Source organism: Eublepharis macularius, chromosome 15 (assembly GCF_028583425.1).
Source record: "Eublepharis macularius isolate TG4126 chromosome 15, MPM_Emac_v1.0, whole genome shotgun sequence".
NCBI lineage: Eukaryota > Metazoa > Chordata > Lepidosauria > Squamata > Eublepharidae > Eublepharis > Eublepharis macularius.
The window spans coordinates 30,916,070-30,941,456 of NC_072804.1; the positions used below are offsets into that span (position 1 = coordinate 30,916,070).

General features: G+C 43.6%; 1 protein-coding gene across 1 annotated transcript in view; it reads right to left on the bottom strand.

The window, feature by feature from the left end:
- The window catches only part of CLIC4 (chloride intracellular channel 4), a 58,504-nt gene that overhangs the window by 15,376 nt on the left and 17,741 nt on the right, over positions 1-25,387 (bottom strand). Inside the window, exons 2-3 of the mRNA XM_054999129.1 lie at positions 9,167-9,276; positions 2,358-2,483 (exon numbers count right to left, since the gene is read on the bottom strand). Coding sequence (XP_054855104.1) covers positions 2,358-2,483; positions 9,167-9,276 — 236 coding nt within the window. The remainder of the gene's footprint in view (positions 1-2,357; positions 2,484-9,166; positions 9,277-25,387) is intronic.

Here is a 25,387-nt window from a genome sequence, read left to right on the forward strand (position 1 = left end):
TTTGCAGTCCAGCTAAACACTTGTCCAAATGCAAATTTTCTTATCTCCACCCCACTCACAACAACAGAAGACAGGCCAAGAGTGTCGAAGGCCCGAGAGACAGCATGAAGTGTACGAGGAACAAACAGAGGTGATGGATCAGGGATGAGTCACCACTCACCAGCTGAGAAGCCAGATGAGATGGCAGCAAAATCTGAAGCAGAACAGGGGCCTTACTAGGCAGAAATAAAGAGCAAGTTCAAGAGCCCATAGAATGGTATGGGTGAAATTTAATCACCAGTTTGGTGTAGTGGTTAAGAGGGGTGGGACTCTAATCTGGAGAACCGGGTTTGATTCCCCACTCCTCCACTTGAAGCCAGCTGGATGACCTTAAGTCATTCACAGCTCTTCCAGAGCTCTCTCAGTCCCATCCACCTCACAGGGTGATTGTTGTGGGCAGGGCTTTTTTCTGAGAAAAGAGGTGGTGGAACTCACTGGGTACTATCCATGTGCACTCCTGGGACTGCGCAATGATGTCACTTCCGGGAAGTGACATCACCATGCAGGCTGTGGCCACCCTGGGAGCGCTCCTGCACTCCACAAGGGGCCCGATTCAGGCCCAAATCGGCACAGAATGTACCGCTGCCGCGTAGGAGAGCAATCCCCTGCCCAGTGGCGGCCCAATCCTGGCCTTTTGGGGCCCAAATTGGGCCAAATCAGGCCCGAAATGGCCCAGATCAGGCCCAAGTCAGACAGGAATAGGCCCCTGCCACACAGGAAAACCCTCCCCTGCCTGGCAGCAGCCAATACTTTACAGGATTTACTAAGATAGCTAACATCTGTAATGAGTAAAAATCCGAAGTTCTTATTCAAAGTAGATGGAAACAAATGTTTTTGTGAACTCTAATATGGTGGTTTTACATTGGAGTCTCCCTTTGAAGTTCTTGATCCTGGTATTTATTTTTTCATACCTCATTATGCAGCTGTCTGTCTAATGAGGACCTACTACACTGCACTTTAATCCACAAATGCATATGACCATATGAAATCTTGGAAAGCCTTAAAGTACGACTAGACTGTTTATTTTTGCATCAACAGACAAATATGGTTTGCCCCTCTGGAGTTTACTTGAAAGACACTGTTGTTGCTATTATTAATTACTTCATTTATACCCCTCCACCTTATCCCCCAAAGCGGCTCCTCTCCTTTTAACTTCACAACTACCACCCTGTGAACTACGTTAAGCTGAATACATTTGATTTGCCCGAGGTCACCCAGCAACCTTCCATGGCAGAGCAGAGATTCAAACCTGGGTCTCCCAGGTCCTATACGCCACACTGGTTCTTTCACTTCTTCCTCTAATGAAGGAAAGGGATTTGCTACAATGAACTAGCAGTTTTATACACCAACTTGCCCTAGCTTCTGGTTTGTTTCCGGGCTGTATTAAAAGGGCTACTTATAACTTTAAAGCCCTGAATGGCTTAGGCACCAAAGGACTGCCTGTAGTTATTTTATCCTGATCAGGTTTTGATATCATTGAGGAGAGGGAGGGAGGCGTGTGGACAGAGCCTGCCCTTTCAGAAGCACAACTGGTGGGGCCCATACATGGGCTTTCTTGGCTTTTGTCCCTAGATAGTAAAACTCCCTCCACGATGAGGTACTTGGGCACCATTTCTAGGGGTCTTCAGGTGTTCTTTCAAATAATATTCACCCCAGCAAGACTTTTGGGAGATGCAAACATTTTTACGTAGGCTTTAAATTGTCTTCGTTTATTATTTTAATTCCTTCATTTATACCCCACTTTCCCCCACAATGGGAACCCAAAGTAGCTTACACCATTCTCCCCTTCTCCATTTTTCCTCGCAACAACCTTGTGAGGTAGGTTAAGCTGAGAACATGTGACTGGCCCAAGGTCACCCAGCGAGCAGTCATGTCAGTCTTAAACTGACTGATTGGCTTTAAATGTGATATTTTATCTCATCCAGTGTAAGCTGCTGTGAATGTTTTTAATGTGAAGAGTCTGAATATGTATTAAATAAAGTCAGATGCTCAATAGACAGTGTTCTAAGATATCATGCCTTTCCAAATTCTCCTTACTGTCTAGCTGCAGAAGTCACAGGAGCCTAAAGCAGGTTAGTGATTGGAAATTCTACACATTTGCATATGTCACATACACAAATACCATGGATAAATCCTTGAAAATGTGCAGCAGGTTCCCATTTGCCTTAGACCGCAATAAGTGGAGATACTGTTTCTATATCCTACCTCTTAATACTTCTGCTATTGGATGGGGGAACACACCACCACCCAAAGAATGGATAACGACAACTTCCCACATCATGCATTCCTCCCACCATCGCCTCCTCACTGACACTTACTTGGGGGGGCAGAGGACTTCTTCAAGAAACTCTTCAATCTTGTTCACATCCGTTTTGACTTCATTGTTAAATGTGATAAAGGGTGGGTGCGTCCCTGGAGCCAGGTTCTGGAGATCTGCAGGTTTCCTGGAGGTATAAATGCAAACAACATTGCCTACATTTAAAATATTCCACATGCTGAATTTTTAGCAGAGCTAAAGGTGAGCATGCCTAAGGACTCTTTTCTTCAAAAAGCACTTCTGCTCCCCAAGCTGAGAACTCCTGAAGTAAAATGTTCAAGACAGGGGACAACTTACGAAGAACGCAGAACATGGAGAATGCTACTACAAGATCTGAGACATAATGAAGCTGCCACCTTGTAAGATGCTTCAGAGTAATCTTTTTTGAATGGTTGCAAATGACCTTGTAATTAAGGTGGAAAGCCTGACACTTGAAGACTGTTAGTTTTCCACAGTACTTTTTCCTGCTTGCAGTCCTAAGAAAAGCTTCATGATTACCTGTGTGCTCATTACAAAAAAGCCACTTCATCTACCACTCAGCAGACAAGCATCTAAAGACCCATATCTTCAGAGGCACACACATAATCATTGTGAGGTACACAGTGTTATGGACACCGCCTGCTACTTGGCTGACCAGCCTCTGAGATTTTCTGTTCTCATTTGTATGTGGTATGTCACAACCACTTTCGTGTCCAGACAAGCACAGACACTGCCTGCATGCGCAAGGCTCAACGATCCTCGTCCCTGTCTTTCAGGAAACACACAGCACATAAACAGGCTGACATCTAGATATCCAAATATGGAGGACTGTACTGTTAAACTATAACAGACTCAACGTTAAGTTGCAAAAGCAGATTTTAGAATACAATTTCCCCCTCAAATGGCCTCCCAGGGGGAAAAAAAGTAAAGGGGGGGGGAGAAATCCCATGATTATGCTTCACTGGTTTACTTTCATCAACACTGCCAATGGCACCCTCTGGCTCAATATAATTTTTCAATTACGGACAAGAGCGGATTTGTTTGTAGAATCATATTTCAGAGATGGCAGCGGCAGCTGGATCTACACAGGGGCAGGGGAGGAAGAGAAGTGATCCAGGCTTCTTTAAGCAGACGTTCACCTTCCACCCAGCATCGTTCCCTCTGGGGCAGGCTGTGCCTCTGTTCTCTGCGCTCACTCGGGAGGTCACATTAGCTGCTTAAGGGCATCAGAAAAAGTTGCCAGCTCTTGCGGTGGGGAGCAAAAAAGAATTCAGGGTGTGGAGATGCGAGAGATCTGATCAGGGCTCTCCACATCTTTTAAATTAATTGAAAAACAGCCAGGGTCTCCCAAATTTCAATCAGGACTTTTGTGCTGGAGCAAGGGGAGAATGTTTCTCCTAGCACAGCTGCCTGTACAGAAGCCATGCTCCACCCTGTGCTACTAATCCCAGTAAGGGGAAGAAAAGACATGTAGCAGCAGTCTCAGCAGACGTAATATTGAGCAAATGCTGCTTGGGTCTAAGAAAAAGATGCCAACAAGATGAGAGGAGGACTTTTGCAAGTGCTTTTCACAAAAGTGCTATTGAGCAGTTCATCCACTTCTCTTCTGGAAGACCCAACGAAATGCAGAAGGTATTGTTCCTTCTAAAGTGAGATCTTCTGCTTTGCCCCCCTTAGTGGCACTCAGAGGACGGAGGAAGATAGTGTTCAGCTGCTGCTACCTAGCACAATCTCACTGAGTCTGGCCTCCTCTCTGCACGCAGGGCCTGGGAGTGCCCAGAAGTGAGACCTGAGGGGCAAGAGCCAAAGGGCTCTTGTCCGGTAGCTTTAAGCCCGAGAGCTGAGCAGCAGAACAACCAACCGAGAGAGAAGACCTACTTCGCCATCCGTAGTCTCCCCTCCCTTTCTTGTTTCATTTTTTCTTTCTTTCTTTCTGTGTGTATTATTAGCTGCTTTGGGTCCCTCTTGGGAAGAAAAACAAAATAAACATGCTAAATAAATAGCTGAGGCAACTGCCTGACCTCACTTCCTGTTAGGTTCACTTCTGGCACAAAGCATGTAGAAAAGTATTAGGCTGAAGCAGCACTTCCAGTTAAAAGCCGCATACACAAAGGGTTCCTAAACGCTGCTGAGAGAGATCCATTTGGAGGCATCAGTAACAGCAGCCACTGAAATACCTTTCCCTTGCACATCAGTGTGCCGTTCAATCTCTTGGCAGAAAATGCAGGCAGAATACTCAATTGTTGTGAACTCGTTGGTGTACACAAACATTAAGCATCCCTAATTTGTCCTCCCTGCAAAAGCTGCTGAGTTGAGAGTCAGTTGCATGCCTTAAGTAGCTTAAGCTTCAATTATACACCACAGAGTACACCCACCATAATTACAGGAAATTACAAGCATGGCTCTGTTCCAATTTCTCCCACTGATGGGAGAAGGTTCCTTTTCAAAGACAAAAAATAGTTTAAGACAAGCACAACAAACTATGTTTACCAGGTTGCATTCTCTTCTGGAGGAAGGCAAGACCAAACCTCACTCAGCTGCCAAAAGACAGAGGCAGGCTTGGTTTGAACATGATGTTGGCACGGCAAACACACTTCCCCATGGGACTGTACTCATACCGCAGGTCTCTTAAACTGGGGTTCTACCTGTGCAAAGCAGGCCAGGTCTCATTTAAGGGCAAAAAAGAGGGGGGAGAGAAGAATATACCCCCAAAAACCAAGAGCCAGCTAGCAGAATATCCCTAATTTGAATCAGCAGAGAGAGCCAAATCCATTTTTGCTTCCTTTCTCCTGCCTCCCGATTCCCCGCCCATACCTTGTGGGGTGTGTCTGCTCTGGACTGGTGCAATCATACAAACACACATATACAAGGTAAGCGCCTACAGAACATAACAGATGCAAATAATGCGCATTCTAAATCAAGTATGATGAATGAAAGATTGTGCAACTTGAGATTTGTTTTTTAACCGAGAAATGCCTAAGAACAATTCCAAAGCAGTCCCAAGTAGGCCTTCAAACTCAAAATCTACCACTAAGTTTTCAAAAGCCTTGCACACAGGACACTCACTGCAGAGAGGCAAAGGAATGAGAACCACCATTCTGCTTCCCTAGAGAATCATGGCACAACTATGGCTTCCAATTTAATGCTGAAGTTCAGGCTGCATTTGCAGCTATGCCTCTCCTACCATCTACACAGACTGACAGCAAATCCACACCCAAGCACCTCTACAGGTAACCTCTGTGCTGTTGGGGAGAATTTGCATGTGGAAAAGCTGGAAACTCCAAAGAAGGATGACAGCAAAATCAGAAGATGACTATAGATTTCACATCATGTCAGCATGGGGTAGTCACACTGAGGAACAGAAGAGGCTGCTGCCCAAAGGAGAAAACAATGTGCCCACCTTATGAACTAATCCGAAGTAGTAAAAAATCTGTACAAGCCTGCTGGGTTGCCTACCCACGCATACTAGTACAAGCAATTTATACACATAAGAACCTAAGAGTATCCCTCTTGGATCAAGCTTTACATGAAGAAGGTCCATGTAGCCAAGCGTGAGTTTTCCAAAGGGGGCTGATCTGCTACCCCGGAAGGTCCATAGCAGGATCAGAGAAGTCAAAGTCCCCCCCCCCTTGCTGTTATCTCCAGCAATGGGGATTCAGGAGGCATACTACCTCTGAACATGGAGGTCCCGCTTGATCATTATATCAAACAACCACTGGTAGATCTATCCCTCCTAGAGTCTAGCTCCATTTTAACACCAGCCAACCTTGAGCAAAGTCAGCCTAACAGAGATAGAGCCGAAGAGGACAGCAGAAAAGCACTGTGTCTGGGGAGGAGGCCATTTTGCCTGAAGGAGGCCAGCTACAACAGTGAATCATGGAACACTGCTATAAATATGCCAGGAGAAACAACACCCGTCTTTTCCAAGCTGGCAAGGGGGCAGCAGCACTAGCTGTGGATCATTATAGTTTGCGTCAGTTGGATTTTTTTAAGGCTCCCTGTCACACAGCCTAACCTAGCCGTTTTCTTTTTTTTAAAAAAACTGTCTATGGGGCATACATTGAAACTGGTGAAGGGTGAATTCCACCAAGGTCAACTTAAATGGGTTTGAGTTATAAGCTTGGTCTAACCCACCATCAGCCCAGGGGAGCTTGCTTGCCCTTACCTTCACTTCCACTTCTCTCTTATTCAAGCTTAGGTGGGGGCACTGATGACTTCTGTTAGGTGGGCATGCAGCAGCCAGGGCTACTGGGAAACATGAAAAATAGAGGCCCTATGGTACCTAACTTACTTAATGGAGGACGCAACCACTGTTCTTTCCCACTATCGTCACATATGCTTGCAAGGGAAAGGAGTAACAGAAGCAGAAAGGAACTGCAGAAGGCCAAGCCCATTAAGAGAGATGCTCAGTTTTCTGAGAGGCTTGAGCTCAGGGGCCCTGTAATGAGAGACTTCGTTTCTAAACTCCTCCAATTGTGAACTCTGGCAGCATTACTAAGGTGGCAATCCGCAGGTTAGACCAAAGGCTTTCAAACTTTCAACTTTCAGGGCACTGATTTGACCACCGAAACAACTTCATGCATTGAAAAGGATATGGGAAATCAAGAACTCTTTTGGCATATGGGAGCACTGGGCTTCGCCATCACCCTGCATGAACTGAGGGCACCTTCCAATGTACTGAACACATACCAGCTGCACATTACAGAGGAAAGCTGGCAGGAATCAACAAAGTGTCTTTCAAGGAATCTTGTCAGACTTCACTCCCAGAGGACCCCGATAAGCTTCCAGGGAACCCAGGAACACCACTAGCTTAGACTTACCAAAGAGGATTTAAAAGATCAAAACACAAACTTGTCCTCAATTCTCAGACCAACTCAACTCTGCAGCGCTGCTCCTGTCAACAAAAGAAGTCTAATTCCTGCACACAAGTTGCATTCCTGAAGAGGGAAAAGAATGAAGCCTCTGTCTTTAGTGACTGCACAGAAGCAGAAAACATATGAGCACCGGGGGGGAGGGGAGCTGGTATGTCCCCATTAAGTCCATGCATATTTTTGTTTGTGTCCATAGCTACTAACCGAAACTAGATGAGAAATATCCTCTTATTCACACAGACTATATTTAACAAGACTTTGCAAAGGAAAACTCGTGTCACAGAACTATAAATCTGTAAGATTAACTTTTTCCTGTGCTTCACAAACACTTGCTTGTGAATTTCTGTACTGGTAGGATCCTGTTAAGATTTTGTAGTCCAAAAACTGATCCTTATTGGCAAAAATAATTACTTGAGTCTCATCAACAAAGTTCCACCACAGCTCATAGAAGAAAAAGTCAAAAAATATATATTCATATCACAGTGCAATATACATTCAAAAGTACATATCAGAACAAGAAGCCACGGTGGGTCCCCTCACCCCCTCTAAGTCACAGATAGTTTGTTTCAAAGGCAAAGTCTTTTTATTAAATATTAACACTGGACAGGTGCAACATTAGAACAACACAATTTCATTTAGAAGGATTCAGTACTCTAGATCTATAGTGTGGTTCAAAACAATCAGTTTTACTCAAACAGGACTACCTTGGTTCTTGGAACACTGGAGCTCAGCAAAGCTGGACTCTGGAATTTTGTTGTAACAGGCTGTATTGCATTCTGATTCACGTGGTGCCCGCGTCCGTTGCTGGAATATTATATTACAGTTTTATGCAAGTACTAGTAACAAAGCCCGTTGCGGGAAAAAATACAATGGGCTCTAGAAAGGGGAGGGCGGGCAGGCTGGCACTACCTCCTGCTCTGTGCCTGATCCCCGCTGGGTGATAGCAGGGGCAGATATTGCCACCTGCTCCTCTCCTGATCCCAGCTGGGTGAAGGCATGGTGTGGGCATTGCCATCTGCTCTTCTCCTGATCACAGCTGGGTGAAGAGGGGGCATTGCCACCTGCTCCGCTCCTGATCCCAGGTGAATGATGACGGGGGTGGGTGGGCACTGCTCCCTGCTCCATGCCTGATCCCAGCAGAGTGATGGTTGGGGTGGGTGGGCATTGCCCCATTCCACTCCTGATCCCAGCTGGGTACAGGGGAAGTTGGCATTGCCACCTGCTCCACTCCTGATCCCAACCGGGTGAAGGCAGGGGGCGAGCATTGCCACCTGCTCTCCTCCTGATCCTGCCTGGGTAAAGGGGGGAGCGTGCCTTGCCTCCTGCTCTGCACCTGATCCCAGCTAAGTGATGGCGGGAGGAGGGCACTGCCACATCCTCCACTCCTGATCCCAGCTGGGTGAAGGCGGGAGGTGGGCACTGTCACCTGCTCTGCTCCTGATCCCAGCTAGGTGAAGGTGGGGGGGGGCGGGTATTGCCACCTGCTTCGCGCCTGATCCTGGACTGAGCTTCCTACCATGGCGCACTTTCTGGATGGACAGGCTGCCTCTTCTGGGCTTCCCTCCACAGCAGCGCCCTCTGGAGGTACACCAGGGTAGGAAGTGAGTTGTCTGGAACACGGTTAGCCTTTTATATAGTAGGATGACTTTCTGGTTCATTCTACAATGCAACAATTTCTCCCAATCATACTGTGGAGTTCTGAGTCCTTTTTATCATACATATTATGCCAAGATTGTTCCACTATATATTGCAATTAAACTCTGATTGACGATGGGAGAAATACAGCAACAGCAAAATACCTTTTTATTAGGAACAACCAAAATAACACAAAATATCAAATAAAACTTTTGAGTTCTCCAGAACTATTCATTAGGATGGGCATTAATTAAAGGGAGGAGGGAGAGAGCAACAGACAACCCAATTTGGAAAAAGAGGTTTCATGGAATTGTATTTTTCCTACCTTTTCAAGTCAACTGTTGTAACACTAAACACCACACCCTTGAGCCAAAGGATCATGAAGAGTCTCTGAGAAAAGGGGCAGTTTCCTATGCTCTCTCCATCACTGCCAGCCTGTAGAAAAAGAAATAAGCCATTAATAGGAATGGGCCATGTGTGCAGCAGCTTTGTCTTCTAACCCATTATTGGCATAAGTATAAAAGAAGATTGTTTTTTTTAAAGTTCCCAAGGGCATAGAAAATTAAAACTCCTCTGAAAAATAAGTACTGTCAATTCAGGACCATAAACAGGATCATAAAGCTCCCCACATGCTAGCCTTCCTGGTTAATACCCAGAGTAAATGAAGTACAGCCGGCTCACCAAAGACAGCCTAAGATGGCTGTTAACTATACTAAAAGAAGTTATCTTCATAAACTTGAGCCAGGACTGTACAACATATGAGCCAAAATAAAAGTCTACCAAAGGTTCAGTAAATCTCTTGTTTTAGTAGTCTGAGTGGGACAAAGGTGTGTGGAGGAGAATCAAGCACCTGTCCGCCCTCAGCACATGGCTATTAGGCTGTGTTTGGGTTTGTGGAGGCCCTGCTCTCAAACAACTTATTAACAAAAATTCTACAAATAAATACCAAACTGCATCCAGCATGAGACGCAGAGACTTCTTTACCTAGGTTTGTGCCATGGCAAGACGCTCGTCTTCCAAATCAAAGCATCCATACCATGTGGCAATGTCATTGCACTCCCAGACATGGCTGGTTTTATTCCTGGAAGCAACAAGACTGCCCTTTTTGGCATAGCTTTTCAATATCATGCAGTACAGTGATATATCAGGGCAGGGTGGCTTCAGCCATGCACTTACTTGGCCCAAAGCCACCTTTCTTTTGTACAAAATGATGACATTTTATATGCATTCTGCTCAGCTTCATACAAGGAGCTGTATTGTCTCAGCGAGCCAGTTGCTACCGGCTGAGAAATTCAATGTAATTTAAAGAAACATGAAAGCTATTCTACTGACAAATTTAGCAGAAAAGGGCAGTGACTGGAAAAAGTTACTATGGCTGTAACCAAGGAACACCCAACAATTCCCTAGACCACAGGATTGACTAGAAGAGATACAAAAATCTAATCCGAATCCTCCATGCATATAGAGAGAGGAACAACATTCCATAAACAACCAACTGTGAAATATCCAGTGTCAAGACTACAGTGTGGTGTAGTGGTTAGTTTTGGACTAATTCAATTTCCCACTTTGCCAAGTGCTCATTTCATTATCTTTGGCAAGCTGCTTCCTCAAATTAACCCACCTCAGAGTTGTTCAAAGGATACATTTGCACTTTATACTTTGCCTTTAACTTCTTGGATGGAAGGTGAGATAAAATGGTAAACACCTGACACATTCACAAAATAAACAGAGCAATTCAACAGGACAACTGTCAGAACATGTCAATAATGCTGACCTGTCTTTCTTTAATAAGAAAGTGAATCTAGTCATATTAGGGAAGAAGGCTGAATGTTTTCAAACTCTGGAAAGTTTGTCCAGAGCCCAACATATTCTGAACAGAGTCAAATTAGCAGCTTTGGACAATCGTGACTACTGAGACTGTACCCAACTCAAACAAAACCACTGAGGAAAATGGACAGTCACATGAAACACCTCTCAAGAGTATTCTCCGACAGTTGCTGTTTTACCATTTTTTCCTTGAAACATTTTCAATTCATGCCATAGAACCAGTACAGAGGAAGAAAAAAAATCTAAACATAGAATGCAAGGTCAAGTATAAAAACGGGCAATGGTTAAGCACAGGTTACCAAAAACAGGTGCCAAGCTCAGAAGGCTCAGCCAAACAGCTGTGGAAAAGGTATTCCAGAGTTAGAGTATCACAAAGAAAAGATGGATAGAGGGGGAGATAAAACAAAGGTCCGACTCCTAGACAGGCACACAGGCTCATATGAAAGTGGGCAGTCTTAAACACCCTGGAACCTTGGCCTTCAAAGTATCCAAAGGTAAGAACCACGATTTTGAATTTACCCAGAAGTCAATCAGAAGGTAGTCCAACATTAGTAAGATAATGTTCCTTATAATTTGGGTCACTCAATAGTCTCATTGCTAATCTATCAGAAGGCCAGTGTTTCTGCAGTTTTCTCAAGACACTAAATTTTGCCTTCCTGATCCGACAGAAAAAGGCTACTCCCCTCCCAAAGGGAAAATACAATTTAATCCACAGCAAATAACTTGAACTTGCAATGTGTTGACGAATGGTTCGTTACCAATAGTAGATTTGTGCAAACTACAGAACATCTTTATCTAGATAAAGTTAAGAGCTAAAGCTACAAGCAAAATTTAAAAACCCACAAACCTAAATTTTAAAATTTATTTATGTCATTTATGAGACTCAAGATGGATTACACAGTGTGAGATTAGTACAGTAAGTATCAAGGACAATTTCATAAACAATGCCACAGGGTAAATAAACAAAAGTTTATAAAGACATAACATCAGCAAGAATCCAATACAGAGTTGAAGAATGTTGAAACAGAATATAAGCTATTCTAGGGCTGACATATTTAAAACAACAGATAGTACATAAGGCAACATAGTGGTGAAGTCTATGGGCATTTAGAATGCAAACTGCATATGGCAGCTTGCGGGGGTGTAACTCAACACACATAAAAGATCACCTGCTCAAGCCATCTGGTTTTAGTGCTACTAAACTCACTAAGTCTTCCAGTCATCTCTGAACTGGTTAACAGTGGCTCCCTTATCAGCCTGGTGAACTGAAAGGTATGTATTGCTACAGTTTGGGTGGAGAAATCTCTACATCAGCCAAGGGCACAATCAGGTGCCCATTCTTGCCCCTTTTGTATGGCTAACAGAGAAACAAGTATTTACAACAGACTCAGCCTCACAATGTAAAAAAGAGAGAGAGAACAGCTTTTCTATTCTAGGAAAGCGGGGGGGGGGGGTATTATTTTAACTCTAAATTGTTTGCAGATGTTAAGTATTCAGGAGCATTTCTGGAATTCTATATTTGTTAGGCGGACCAGATCGGAATAGCTTACTTTAAAAACCTTTTTGAAGCTTCAAAACTACATATAGCTTAATTCTAGCCTTACAGAAAAATGGCATGCACCTCAAGGTGAAAGATACAAGTGCAAATTTGTGTTTTCCTAAGTACTTATGGATAAGCATGCTAATTACAGTACTAGATTATAGATGTTTCACTTTTAAATGTATTGATTATGCATCAAGACAATTGTCTTCCGAAAGACCATCCAAGTATTTCGAGAACACCAGCTCTCGACACAGAACTGCTTTTTAATAAGGCCCCAACTATGTCCCCTCACTCTGCAGCAGCAGGGAAACTAAGCAAACTGCTCCGCTCCCCCTTTCTACCCTCCAGGTGCCATGTGCAGTCACAGCCTAATACACATCAGCATGTCCCACAGTCTGTTACACAGATGGGGCGGGGGGGGGGGAAATGAGAAGCAAGGACAAAGACAGGTGTGCTGGAGTTGCAGGTCTGTGTCTCCTTCCATAGAACCTAGGCAGCTAGGAACATCCTCCCAAAAGAGATGAAGGCAAAACCAAGCTAACCCGAGGTCAATAAATGACCTGTATCAGTCATTTTCTCCATGTCCTACCCCAACAGCCACTTCACTGAATTAAAAATTCAAATGAATCAAGTACTTCCAGTTCGACAGAAAGGGCATTTTCCAAATATGCAGAAATTCCATCTCTTACCAAAACAGTAAATGGGATGCAAAACATAATCTAGACCTAGTTCTGGAAAGAAGGCTTCCCTTTAAAAAACTGTGTGCCTGTGTAGTCTTTCCCTTTCTTATTCCCCAAAGTGTCCCAAAATATTCTGAGTACATCCTGCAAAAAGAATGTCACTGGAATGCCAAGAAAATTTTGGCTTTATTTCTCAAAAGGATTCTGTCAAGCAACTGCTTGCATTCATGGGCCATTTTTTTAAAACCTGGTGCTGGAGTACTAAGTGTAGGCAACTACTGTAAGCTATCCTAGTTTGTCAGGACGACACCAGAGCAAGGGAGAAAGGGGACAGATTTTAGAGCATGATTAAAGCGCAGGGACTTGGCAGCTCGAAGGACACACTGTGAATAGGTTCTGTCAGGCTTCAAAGACCTCAAAAATAGTTAAACTACACATCCCAACAGTTTGCTCACAATAAAAACAAGACCTTGGCATGTTTATGAAGACTTTCATGAGCAAGTCTACATGCACACTGTTAAAAAAATTGTTCCTCAAGCTCAAGAAAGCATTTCATTTTGCAGCTAATAATCCAATTTTCTAAAGTGCTTTATACCTGGAAATTAACACTTGTGCTAACTTGTGCAGCTAGCAGTGCCTTGTAACAGTAAAGTGGTTTTCTTATTTTGTATCTCAAAGTAGCAATACGATCAGGAAAAAATACAAATAAAATTTTTTCCTACCACATACAATAGCCAAGAGGAAGACGGACTTCCAGAAGGAAACGTGCCCTCAAATGTGGGATCCTGTTATTTCTATGCTTTGCTTGTCCCTAAATTTACATGAAATACAGCAACTCTGCCTTGTCCACAAGATTGGGTTATGTAAATGTTCTTCTAACAATACCAGAGCTATGCAAATTTATTTATTTATGTATTATTTATTTATTTATTGAATTTATTATATTGAATTTTTAGTCCGCCCTCCCTGGCAGGCGAGCTCAGGGAGGAGTACAACATTTCAAATTACATAAATACAGTTAAAAACAGATAAACGTATTATGTATGTATGTATGTATTTATTGGATTTCTATCCCACCCTCCCCATAAGCAGGCTCAGGGCAGGTTACAACAACATTATAAAACCACAGTTTAAAATACCATAAATAACAGTTAAAATCACAAAACAATAAAAACAACAGATCTCATTAGACAAGGGAGCAGAACAAAACAAAACTGACAACTGGCAGAACCATGTAACTGGCAGAACACTTAAAAGGTACCTTAATGCCATTTAATAACAATAATAATAACATTCAATTTATATACCGCCCTTCAGGAGGACTAAATATCCACTCAGAGCGGTTTATGTCATTATTATCTCCACAACAAAACACGCTGTGAGGTGGGTGGGGCTGAGAGAGCTCCTAGAAGCTGTGACTGACCCAAGGTCACCCAGCTGGCTTCAAGTGGAGGAGTGAAGAATCAAACCCAGTTCTCCAGATTAGTGTCCCGCGCTCTTCACCACTACACCAAACTGGCTCTTAAAACTGAACTGCCACCAGACAAAACCCAAAACTATAAGTAGTGGTTCTAAATATGTATTTGTTACAGGAGATAATATATGGTGGACAGCAAATTGCTTGGATATGGCAAACAAGTTCCAGTCCTTGCTTGCACCCACGAACCTTCCTTGCCATAGCAAGGCTATGGCTCAGTGGAAGAGTGCCTGTGTTGCATACAGAAGGTCCTGGGTTCAAACCTCTTCATAGAGAATCCAAGGATTTCTGGAGGTAGATGGGAAAGACCTCTCTCTTCCCAAGAACTTGGGAACCAATCGTCTGACTTGGTATAAGGAAACTTCATATATTTGTATACGTTCAGGCAGTCATTCTTTCTCAACCTAAACTTTCTCACCTAAATGAGGACATTCTGTTTGCTTTTACATTTACAGTGCATGGAGCCCTTTTTTAAAAGATACACACGGTAAGACTGAACTTGGGAAGGAAAAACCAAAACAAACATACAACTAGGCATGCAGCAAAACTGAGCTTTAGTGTCCCAGTTGCTTTACCTCTCATGAATCCTTCGAGAAATTCATCTCACTCAAGAAAGAATTACAAGTTAACAAATATGCTCAATTGCTTAAAAGACAATATCTAAGAATTATATAGCTGCAAAAACCAGGATCCCTGCCAATGTGATTAGGTTAGAAAACAATACAGCCGAAGGAAGACAGAGGAAAGCTCAAAATACATTTGTGTGTAAAGCACTCTCAAGTCGCAGCCAACTTATGGTGACCCCTGCTAAGGTTTTCAAAACAAGAGATGAACAGAGATGGTCTATGATTCCCTGCCTATGTACAGTGACCCAAGACTTGCTTGCTAATCTTCCATCCAAGTACTAACCAGAGCCTAGCCTGCTTAGTTTCCGAGGGCCAATGATACTGGGCTAGTCTGGGCCATCTAGGGCAGGGCTGATAGAAATATGGGGCTCAATTACAGACCAAGAAGCTGCAACCCTGTGTGAAGCTGTAAGGCTCAACAAGCAAGCTGAGTTAAAGCCACATTCTAGAAGCCCTCTCCAGCATTCCCAGCCTCTTCAGTGAGAAGAAGGGAACTGGAAGTCTTAGGAAATTCAGGAAGTCTGTGTTCATTTTAAACACATTTCCCTTATTAGGCTTCCCATACTGACAAGTTAATGGGATCAAAATATTTAGCATTTTCAATAAGCCAGGGAGGGAGTGCCAAGGCATCTGGCAAGGGTGGTGGAAAATATTTCTGGAGTGCTGATAGTCTCTCACATACTAAAGCAGATAGCAGACTTGCACAGATTAAGAATTAACACTCTACAGCCAGCTGATCAAAGCTCAGACCAGCCAAGACAGTCACAGATGCTAGTGTGTGCCGTCAAGTCGTCTCTGACCTACAGGCAACCCTATGAATGAAAGACCTCCAAAACGTTCTCTCTTTATAGAACAGATGCTAGATTCCTACATAAAAAAGCACATTTCTCATGCTTAGGCATTGCTGCTAACTGGATGCCTCAAATCATAATCTGCAAGCAATTACACACATTGCAGTTTAGGATACAGCAAATTATGTATCTTCTGCCCAGTTCCATTTCCCAAGGTGTTACCCAGAAATGAGGCCAGCTGGAAACAGCTATCCTGCCCTATGGAGTTCCAAGACAACACAGCACATCTGCCACTGCAGCAGGGTTGCCAACAACCTGGATAAAAAAAGAGACTTGATGTGCAGAAATGGACAGGTGGAGCTTTTCACAGCATGGAGGCAAATAACATCCCACAGAGCCTCTATTAAGGGGGCATAAATTTTTTTCTCCAAGTTGTTGGCAACCCTACACTGCAGTGATCAGGTGAGAGGAGGGAGAAGATTCTAGCACTTACAAGTCGTCTCTCCTCACTGGGCTAGCCCTACCTCCCAACAACGTGTTTTAAAAACACAGTACTAACTGTGTTGATAGGACTGTTTTCAACAAGTATGAATTCATCCAAAGCTAGCCACTTTTCCAGGATGGCACTGTTCTTCAAGCAATTCTTGAAAACTTTCCACTGTGTTACATTAACGGCAGGCATTCGCTGAAGCCAGTAAACCTGCTGCTTCAGCTGAAAGCCACAGGTATATTTTTGTAAGACTCTGCATGATGCAGTCCAGAACAGTCAACAGCACAAATTGCTTTTGTTGCTTGTTTTCATCCTTGTGAATTTAATGAAATGGACTTTTTTTTCTTCTCTACAATTTTGCCAAACCAGATTTGCAACTAGGATAAGTAAAGCTGAGCTGAGGGTGGGTGGGGGAGATAAAATCAAAGGCCACCATGGATTAAAATATGCACACCTTTTATAAATATGCACACCTTTTTAATTTACACACACACATATATATATAATTGTTTTTCACATATACATAGAAAGAACATGAGACAGTTATCATTATGCTTGCCTATATCCATTATCTAGTTCTTCACCTCCTATATTTCATCCTACTACATCTTTAACTGTGAATTCTATTGTATCACATACTATTACCCTTAATATTACATTACGTTTGATCATTATATTTATTTGTCATCCATTTGTAGAAGGGATCCCATGGTGCGGAAAAGTCTTCTTCCACTTGTCCTTTCATTAGCGAAGTTAATTTGTCCATTTCCACAGTTTCTATCACTTTCACTACTAACTCTTCTTGCTGTGGAATTCTTTGTTGTTTCCAGTAGGTCACTAATAAAATTCTAGCCGCCGTTACTATATGAATTATCAAATATTTTTGCTCCTTGCTCATATCCGGCATACAATTAGTAAGAAAGTTTCTGGTTTGAGAGGAATTGTTTCTGCAAAATAGTTTGTATTAGTTTGTGTACCATTATCCAGTATTTATGCACCTCTTTACATATGAAAAAAACGTCCCTGTACATTTTTACATTTCCAGCACTTATTTGACATATTTTTTAACATTTTAGCCAATCTATCTGGTGTTAGATACCATCTATGAAACATCTTATATAAGTTCTCTTTAAACGCAGCAGGTTTAGTTATTTTAATATTTACTTTCCTTATCTTATTCCACTGTGCATGGTCAATATTATTGCACACCTTTAAATAAATACATAAACATTTATTAAGATTTAATTACAAGTATTAGGAAAAATCAGTCAATACAAAATAAAGTTCCAGGAGAGAAATCTTAAGCAGGGCCGATTCCAGACGACCCTCCCCATTGTGAAACGTCACGCGTCGTAGCGCAGAAAACACGAAATATCGCACGACAACGCACGACGTTTCGCAATGGGGAGGGCCGTCTGGAATCGGCCCAGGTCTACTCAGAATCCAACTCAGGTCTATTCAGTGGAGCATATTACCCGAAAAGTGTTTTTAAGGATTGCACTGTATGTGTTTCATTAATTAAGGCAGTACAGGAAAGATATCACACATAAGGGTGTCTCAATATACAGCACTCAAGGAACTATTTTCTACTTTTCATATTCTCGTGAATGCCTAGAACTGCCCCTATTCAATCCAACAATGGCTATACGGTCAACATTCTGATTTCCACCAATACAAGACAAGCAGCCTAGCCACCTCTGCAACCAAAACAGCTGCAGTTCTACAAGTGCCCAGTTGGCAGAAGGATATCCCAAAAATAGATGGACAAAAGTACAAACTGTAGGGTGCTGCTGCTGCAGTACAGGAAGAGCCTGGCTGCAATGGAAACAATCTATCAATCTAACTGCCAACTATATATTGTCAAAGGCTTTCATGGCCGGAGAACGATGGTTGTTGTGGATTTTCTGGGCTGTAAAGCCGTGGGGGATTGTAGTTCCTGATGTTTTGCCAGCAGCTGTGGCTGGCATCTTCAGAGGTGTAGCACCAAAAGACAGAGATCTCTCAGTGTCACTGCCAACTGTTTCCTCTACTGACATGCATTAGTCAACCTGTGAATCCCAGTGCCAGGAGGGAACATCAGGGCAAGGCCTCAGCCACTATGTTCTGTTTTTGGCCCTCCAGACTAACTGGTTGGCAACTGTGTAAGACAGGATACTGGAATTGATGGACCTCTGGTTTGACCCAGTAGGGTTGTTCTTATGTTCTAATAGAGTGGGGATACCAACTTGATCAAAAATTGCTGCTACTTAATTTTACTCCTAATCTTTGCTTTTCAGAACTGAGACTGCTTCCAATTCACTCATACCTTGGATATTCTTTGGACTCAGTTGATACTAACAAACCTCACTGGCAAGTCTGCTATTTAAATGGGGACCACTACTGCCCACCAGTATTCTACACCAAGTTTCCAAGAGACATGAACTGTTTCCATCTCACTTATTCCCTGTGTGCAAGTAGCTAAAGACTCAGTCCAAAAAAACATTAAAAGAGCAAAAGTGAAAAGTTCATGACTGATGAGGTCACTATTGCTAAAAGCCTTTTTAAAAACCCTTCTTTTCTGTAATACACAAGATAGAAGCTTAAGGTCACAATGCCCAGGCTTTGCAGAAGAACAGCAGGGTCAACCAGAATGCCAGAGAAATCTCCTGCCAAGTTTCAGCCATCTGCACATTCATCTTGCTCCTCAGTTCCGACTTGTCTTCACTGGGTTCCTAATCTGAACGAGAACTTCCAGTACCAGAAGTGTTAGCTAACTCAGTCACATGCTAAAGCTTATGTCAAACACATTGCCTGGCCAAAGCAACTTGCATTGTCGGGATCAAATTAAGACTTTACGCTTGCACATGTGTAACATTGATCTTTTCCCTTTAGACAGGAAAAGTCAGCTTTGGAGGGATGGACAAAATCCAAGAGATGGCACAAGAAAACAGACCCCTTTCCCACTTATTTCTTTGCCCCAGAAAATCAACTTCCCACTCCCTGTGACTTTTTGGAACTCTGCTGGTTGGGACAGAATAACAGCAGTTTAGGAAAGGGACCCCCGATCCTTTTCTGCTCCTTAGATCCCAACTCCCCCCCCCCCCCACACACACACACAACAAATGCTTTTTCCTGACTAAAGGAGTGCAGAGTGATTACACATGCTTAATTTACGGCATGCGTATGGCAGTTTAAGCTGGCAATGCTGAGCATTCACACCAATCAATGCTGAAAAGGCTCGGGGTCTCCTCATTCAGCACTGCATGACCTTGAGGCAATTTGGTGTCTGCTGATGTTGAGATGTGTCTGTTTGGAGCCACTTTGGGGAGTGAGGCTGGAGCTGATGTCATTTTTTAAAAAAAACTGCATGCCTCGTAACGTACCAGCAACTACCCTGTCACACCTGTTGGAGGTGGTGACTGGATGGTCTTTGGAGTTCCCCAGACTTTTGATCTTGGGGCATTTCAGTGTCCATGCTGATGATGCCATCTCTGTACAGGTTGTGGACCTAGTGTCTTCCATGGCAGCACTGGGATTCTCACCAAGAGAGAGGGGGAAAGCAGCCATTTAACCCTTTCCTGGCTTTTAAAGCCAGGAAGAATGAGCAGTCATGTTACAACTCAATCCTAGCTTTGAAAAGAAAAAAGAGTGTGCTCATATCCCCTGAGGAAAGAAGGGGAAAGCAGCCATTTAACCCTTTCCTGGCTTCTAAAGCCCACAGGGAATAAACATCAATATTAGGACTAGCTCCTGGCTTTGAAAAAAGAGAGAGTGCATGCATACCTGGGAGGAAGGAAGCGAACAGAGAAGCAGCCTTATGACTCTTACCTCATTTTACTGATAAAAATGGCAGAAAAGGAGTTCAGAGAGCTGAGGATGGGGGAGTGATTACCAGCGGACAGACCAATCAGCTCCTCCAGGAAAGAAAGAGAGGGGCACAAGAAGCAGAATGGGAGTTTTTGATTCTGCATGGACATAACATGTGCCAGCAGCAACTGGGCAATGGCTTTTAAAAAACTGCAGAATATGCGCAGGGGAAAAACACAGGGAAAAGATGGACAAAAATCATTTCTGCTTCCCATGACTCCCTTGCACTTGCAGAACTCTGGAGAACATGGGAAGCAGAATAGATTTTGAAATGCTGTAAAGTGACTGTGCAGAAAACACCCAAGTCTAGCCTGGCGTTAGATATCCACGACCTGAAATGCAGAAGTAAAGCCCTATTTCACAAACTTTTATTCATTATACAATGCATGTACATACATGTATATGTCAAACAAAACTTCAGATAGAGGAAAGGAACAGTTCTCATACTCCAAAATACTTCTACCATGCTGTGCCCACATAATATTTCTATTGGCAAAGACTGAAGCTTTATTTTTATTTGTACTTTATGTGCAGAAAAGTGTAATTATGGCTGTGTAACTCACTCCCAGACATTTTGTGACTGGCTCCACTGCCTGGAGCCAACTCCTGCAGCAGTAATTTTTGGGGTTGCGCCCACCAGAATTCCAAAAGTGCTCACAGGCTTGAAATGGCTAGGGACCCCAAATCTACACAGTTGTATGATTAAGAGCATAAGATACAGTACATGTATCTCCCACTTCTATGGTAATCAATACACACGTTTTATTTAAATAAATAATGCAACCACTGACGCAATTTTGCCGGATGTGGCCATCCTGGTAGGAGGTTTAAATCAGCAGAACAAATAACAGTTTACTGCCAATTAGCAATATGGCTCCAATTCCAACAATACATGAAGGTATTGCATGTAGCTTTATTCAAAAGCTTTAGCATACCAAACCCCACCCCCCATTCTCCCTCTCCCAATTTTATTGATGTCTGCTAAATGAAGACTTGCTTTGACCATCTGTAAGCTATAGTACAAAAATACATCTTCAAGATGAAACACGACAATACAGGAATGATGACATTTTGCTGGGAAAGGCAGCAGAAACTGCCAATACACACCGTTACAAAGAACAAAGGGACTCTGTGCAAAGCAAAACAAAAAAAGCCTAAATCTACACAAACACATACAGAATCCATTGCCATTTATCTTTTATCACAGATGCTTCCTATGAATAGCTGCTTCTATGAAGTCAGAACGTGGAACTACTTGCTGCAGCATGCCCATGGCCAGGACTACCCCAGTGATTTCTCTCATGTCTTAAGATCTACTTCACATCATTTTCCCGGCTCGCAATTCTTAAAAGCTTGGAGAGGAAAGCAACCAGAAAAACAGTCAAATGCTTGCACGCTGAAATTTTAAGAACTGTGCTCCTATTTTGGTAGGCTTGTACTTGTAGTGACCGACTGGGTATTAGGTTTTTAAAAGTTAATCAAATATGAGGAGACGTCCATGAAATACCAGAGCACTGAGGGAGGGGAAGCCTTCTTAATGTTAGCCAGTTTTTGTTCAAAGGGCTCCTACAGTTCAGCAACACAGCAGGGGACCTCTATAATGATTTTCAACAGATACTTTTAGAAGGACTTAGAAGGACTAAAGAAAGATACAGAATAAAGCCTGCAAAGAGTGGGCGGGGGGGGCGGGGGGGGAGAGACGGTTGTGATGCCACAGCATCCACTCACATTCACCTATTTAACATAGGCCTTTACAGCAATCCTTGATAGCACTAGAATGGCTACTGGGGGAGGGGGGAGATTGCATTTTTGTCACAAAACACTGATTTAGCGGCTGCATTCACACACACAAGCAAATTCCAGAAGTCTTCAGGGTTGCGTTCTCCCTTCCTGCCTCCCAAACCATGACTCAGGAGCATGAAAGCCAACCCTAGTTTGAGATTCAGGTGAAACTATGAACTATGGTTTACCACAAGTGTGGAAGACATTCATTTCTGAGCTGCAAAAGGTAAAGAAGGAATACACATTCTAGGTCTCATTCCTGTAAGCAGCAAACTATGGTTTGTCATAAATTGTGAATGCAATCAGTAATTTCATTAAAATATTTGTATCCCTCTTCTTCCACAGCAGAGGGGACTTAAAGTGGTTATTTCCCTGCAAAGGAAGCACTAGCCCGAGGGAAGATCTCACATGAATAGCTGCACAATTAAAATCAGAGTATCCAGCACCATGCCTCAGGGAAAATGGCTGGATTACTGTAATATTTCTAAAGTGCTTTCAAAACAAAGCACTGTACAATAAAGTAGAAATTAATGAGTGGCCCTGTGGGCATTCTTAGTATCTAAACTTCACAGGTCATGCTTGCCAAGTCTGATTTGGTAAACATTTGCAGCGCTAGATATAAGCCAGACAATTCATTTGGTGGACAGAGGGATATCTTCCTTAATGGCAAAACAAACACACTGCTAAATACATGGAAGCACCAGCTATCTTCCTACAAATCAGGTGGGATGGCTCATCCTATTTAGGATGTAAACAGACTCCTATTTTCTTATATGATGCAGCGCTCAGTCTCTTGTTTGGAAGACCCTGATTCAAATTCACTCAGGTTTGAAACTTACTGGGTAGCTTTGAATAAGTCACTATCTCTCTAGGTGGTAACAAGAATAAACATACTGCAACCTAAACAAGCAATAAAAGAATGTACCACCATGTCAGAAATACCACACTCCCTCAAGAGTCAACCTGGATCAGTAGTGATCAGGAGACAATATTTATTTTGCTATCAAAAGCTAGGTTCTTGTACTCCAGTATGATCGTTGTTCACAACCCCTCTGTGTTGCCAAGCGCAACATAAAGTGCTGTAGTATTTGAAGAAAGAAGAGTACAATATTGGTTGCCAGCGGTCCTGTTTGTTTGTATTTCAAAAGCATGCTTGGGATTCAATGCTACGTATGGGGGGGGGGGGGATGAAGCTGAAAACCTATTGTCCAAGAACTTTGCTCTTCTGTGTTAGTAACCACAGTACAGAATGTGCTTTGCCAGTAGCACAAGAAGACCTAACCCACCCGCTCCCCCAAGTTTTCACCTGGCCTCACTGGAAGAAAAAAAAGCTTGCAAATCCATATTTTAAAAAAGGGAACACTGCTTCACAGTTTTCAGAATTTGAAATGCAAAGTGAATTATAATTTGGCACCACAGAGTGAAACATTTCTACTGTTAACAATCTATAATTTAAGCAAACAACACACACACACCAGATGAAAAGAATCAAATAGAGTTCTTTGGAAAAGCTATTACACAAGCTGATTTAGTCATGTTATTCTTATCTCAGAATTAAAGAAACAGACAAAGTACAAATATCTAGTGTCTAATTAAAACCAGCTTAAATTACAGGTACAAAACTGGATTTCAATACAGCCTACAGAATCTCAAACATTATAGGCAACATATATATTTGCTAACCCTGATTATAATCACTAGACTAGAGTTACTCAAAAACGGGTTTTTTTCTGGGGAAAGAGGTGGGGGAACTCTCACCTGGGGCAACTCCCGGGAGGAGGTGGTGCACCTCTCAATACATGCATGTGCATGCAGTATGCGAGCTCCCGGAACTGCACAATGATATCACTTCTGGGAAGTGATATAATCACACAGGCCATGGCCGCCCCAGAAGCACTCCTGTGCTCCATGAGGGGGATCCGATTCAGACTGGTTAAGGATAATTTCAGCCCAGATTGGGCCTGAATCAGCCCGGAACAGGCCACTCTGCCACGGAGTACTCCACCACCAGCAGTGGCCAGATCTGGGCCATCTCAGGACCAAATTGGGCCAAAGTGGGCCCAAAGGCCCAGATCAGCCTGGAACAGGCAGCTGCCTCATGGGAGAGTACTCCTGCACCTGGCAGCAAACCGAACCTGGCCGTTTAGGGCCCAATCCAGGACACTTTGGGCCCACATTTGGCCAAAATGCGCCTGAAACGGCCCAGATTAGGCTGCTGCCACACGAGAGAGCATTCTCTCGCCAAGCAGTGGCCCAAACCTGGCCATTTTGGGTCCAACTCTGGCCATTTTGGGCCTCAACTAGGCCCAAAATTGTTAGGATTGGGCCGCTGCCAGGCAGCAGTGTTCCCCCGCCCGGCAGAGACCCAATCCTGGCTGTTTCGGGCCCAATCCAGGCCATTTCAGGCCTGATTCTGGTCATTTTGGGCTTGAATTGGGCCCAAAATGGCCGAAAGGGACCCAAAATGGCCAAGATTGGGCCGCTGCTGGGTGGGGGAGTGTTCCCCTGCCAGGCAGAGGCCTGATCCTGGCTATTTTGGGTCTGAAATGGGCCCAAAATGGCCAAAACAGCTTTGAAATGGCCCGGATCGGGGCCTAACTGGTCTGGAAAAGGCAACTGCCTGGCACTGGCTCAATCCTGGCCGTTTCAGCCCTGGTCCCGGCCATTTAGGGCCCTAAATGGGCCCCAAATGGCCAAAAGAGTGCCAAAATAGCCTGGATCGGGCCGCCGCCAGGAGGGGGGGGGGGCCCTCCCCTGCCTGGCACCAGCCTGATTCTGGCCATGTCAGCCCCAATCTGGGCTGTTTCAGGTCCTAAATGGGCCCCAAATGGCCCAAAAGGTCCGTATTTGGGCCAAAACGGCATGGAACAGGTCACTACCAGGCAGCAGAACCCTCCCCCACCAAGCAGCGGCCCAATCCTACCCGTTTCGGCCCTGATATGGGCCCGAAATGGCCCAAACGGGCCTGAAATGGCCCAACATCAGGCCCAAGTCGGCCTGGAACTGGCCACTGTTGGATGGGGGAATTCTCCCCCCACCTGGCAGCAGGCCCAATGTGGGCCAAAATGGGCCCAAAATGGCCAAAACAGGCCATTTTTAAAATACTCAAGTGACACCAGTCACATGGGTGTTTTAAAGAGGTGCCGGAACACCATTAAGGGGCGTTCTGGCTCAAAAAAAGCCCTGCTCACAGACCAACTCAGAAGTAAACCTACTCTCTCTCTCTCGCACACACACAAACAGAGTCTGATGTAGAAGACTGCATCTTGGGATTGAGATACGGAGTTTTGTACAAAAACCTGCTTTTCCGAGATGCATGAAGATTGCTAGCAATATACAGAGATTCATTCTGTGTGTCCTGCATTGGTCTCTGGTCAAATCAATTTTGTCGGTTTTTATAACACTTTAACCTGCATCTGGAGTGAAGGGGGGTAAAGTGAGCCAATGGATGTGTAACCAGCACTAATGCAACAAATGTGTAAGC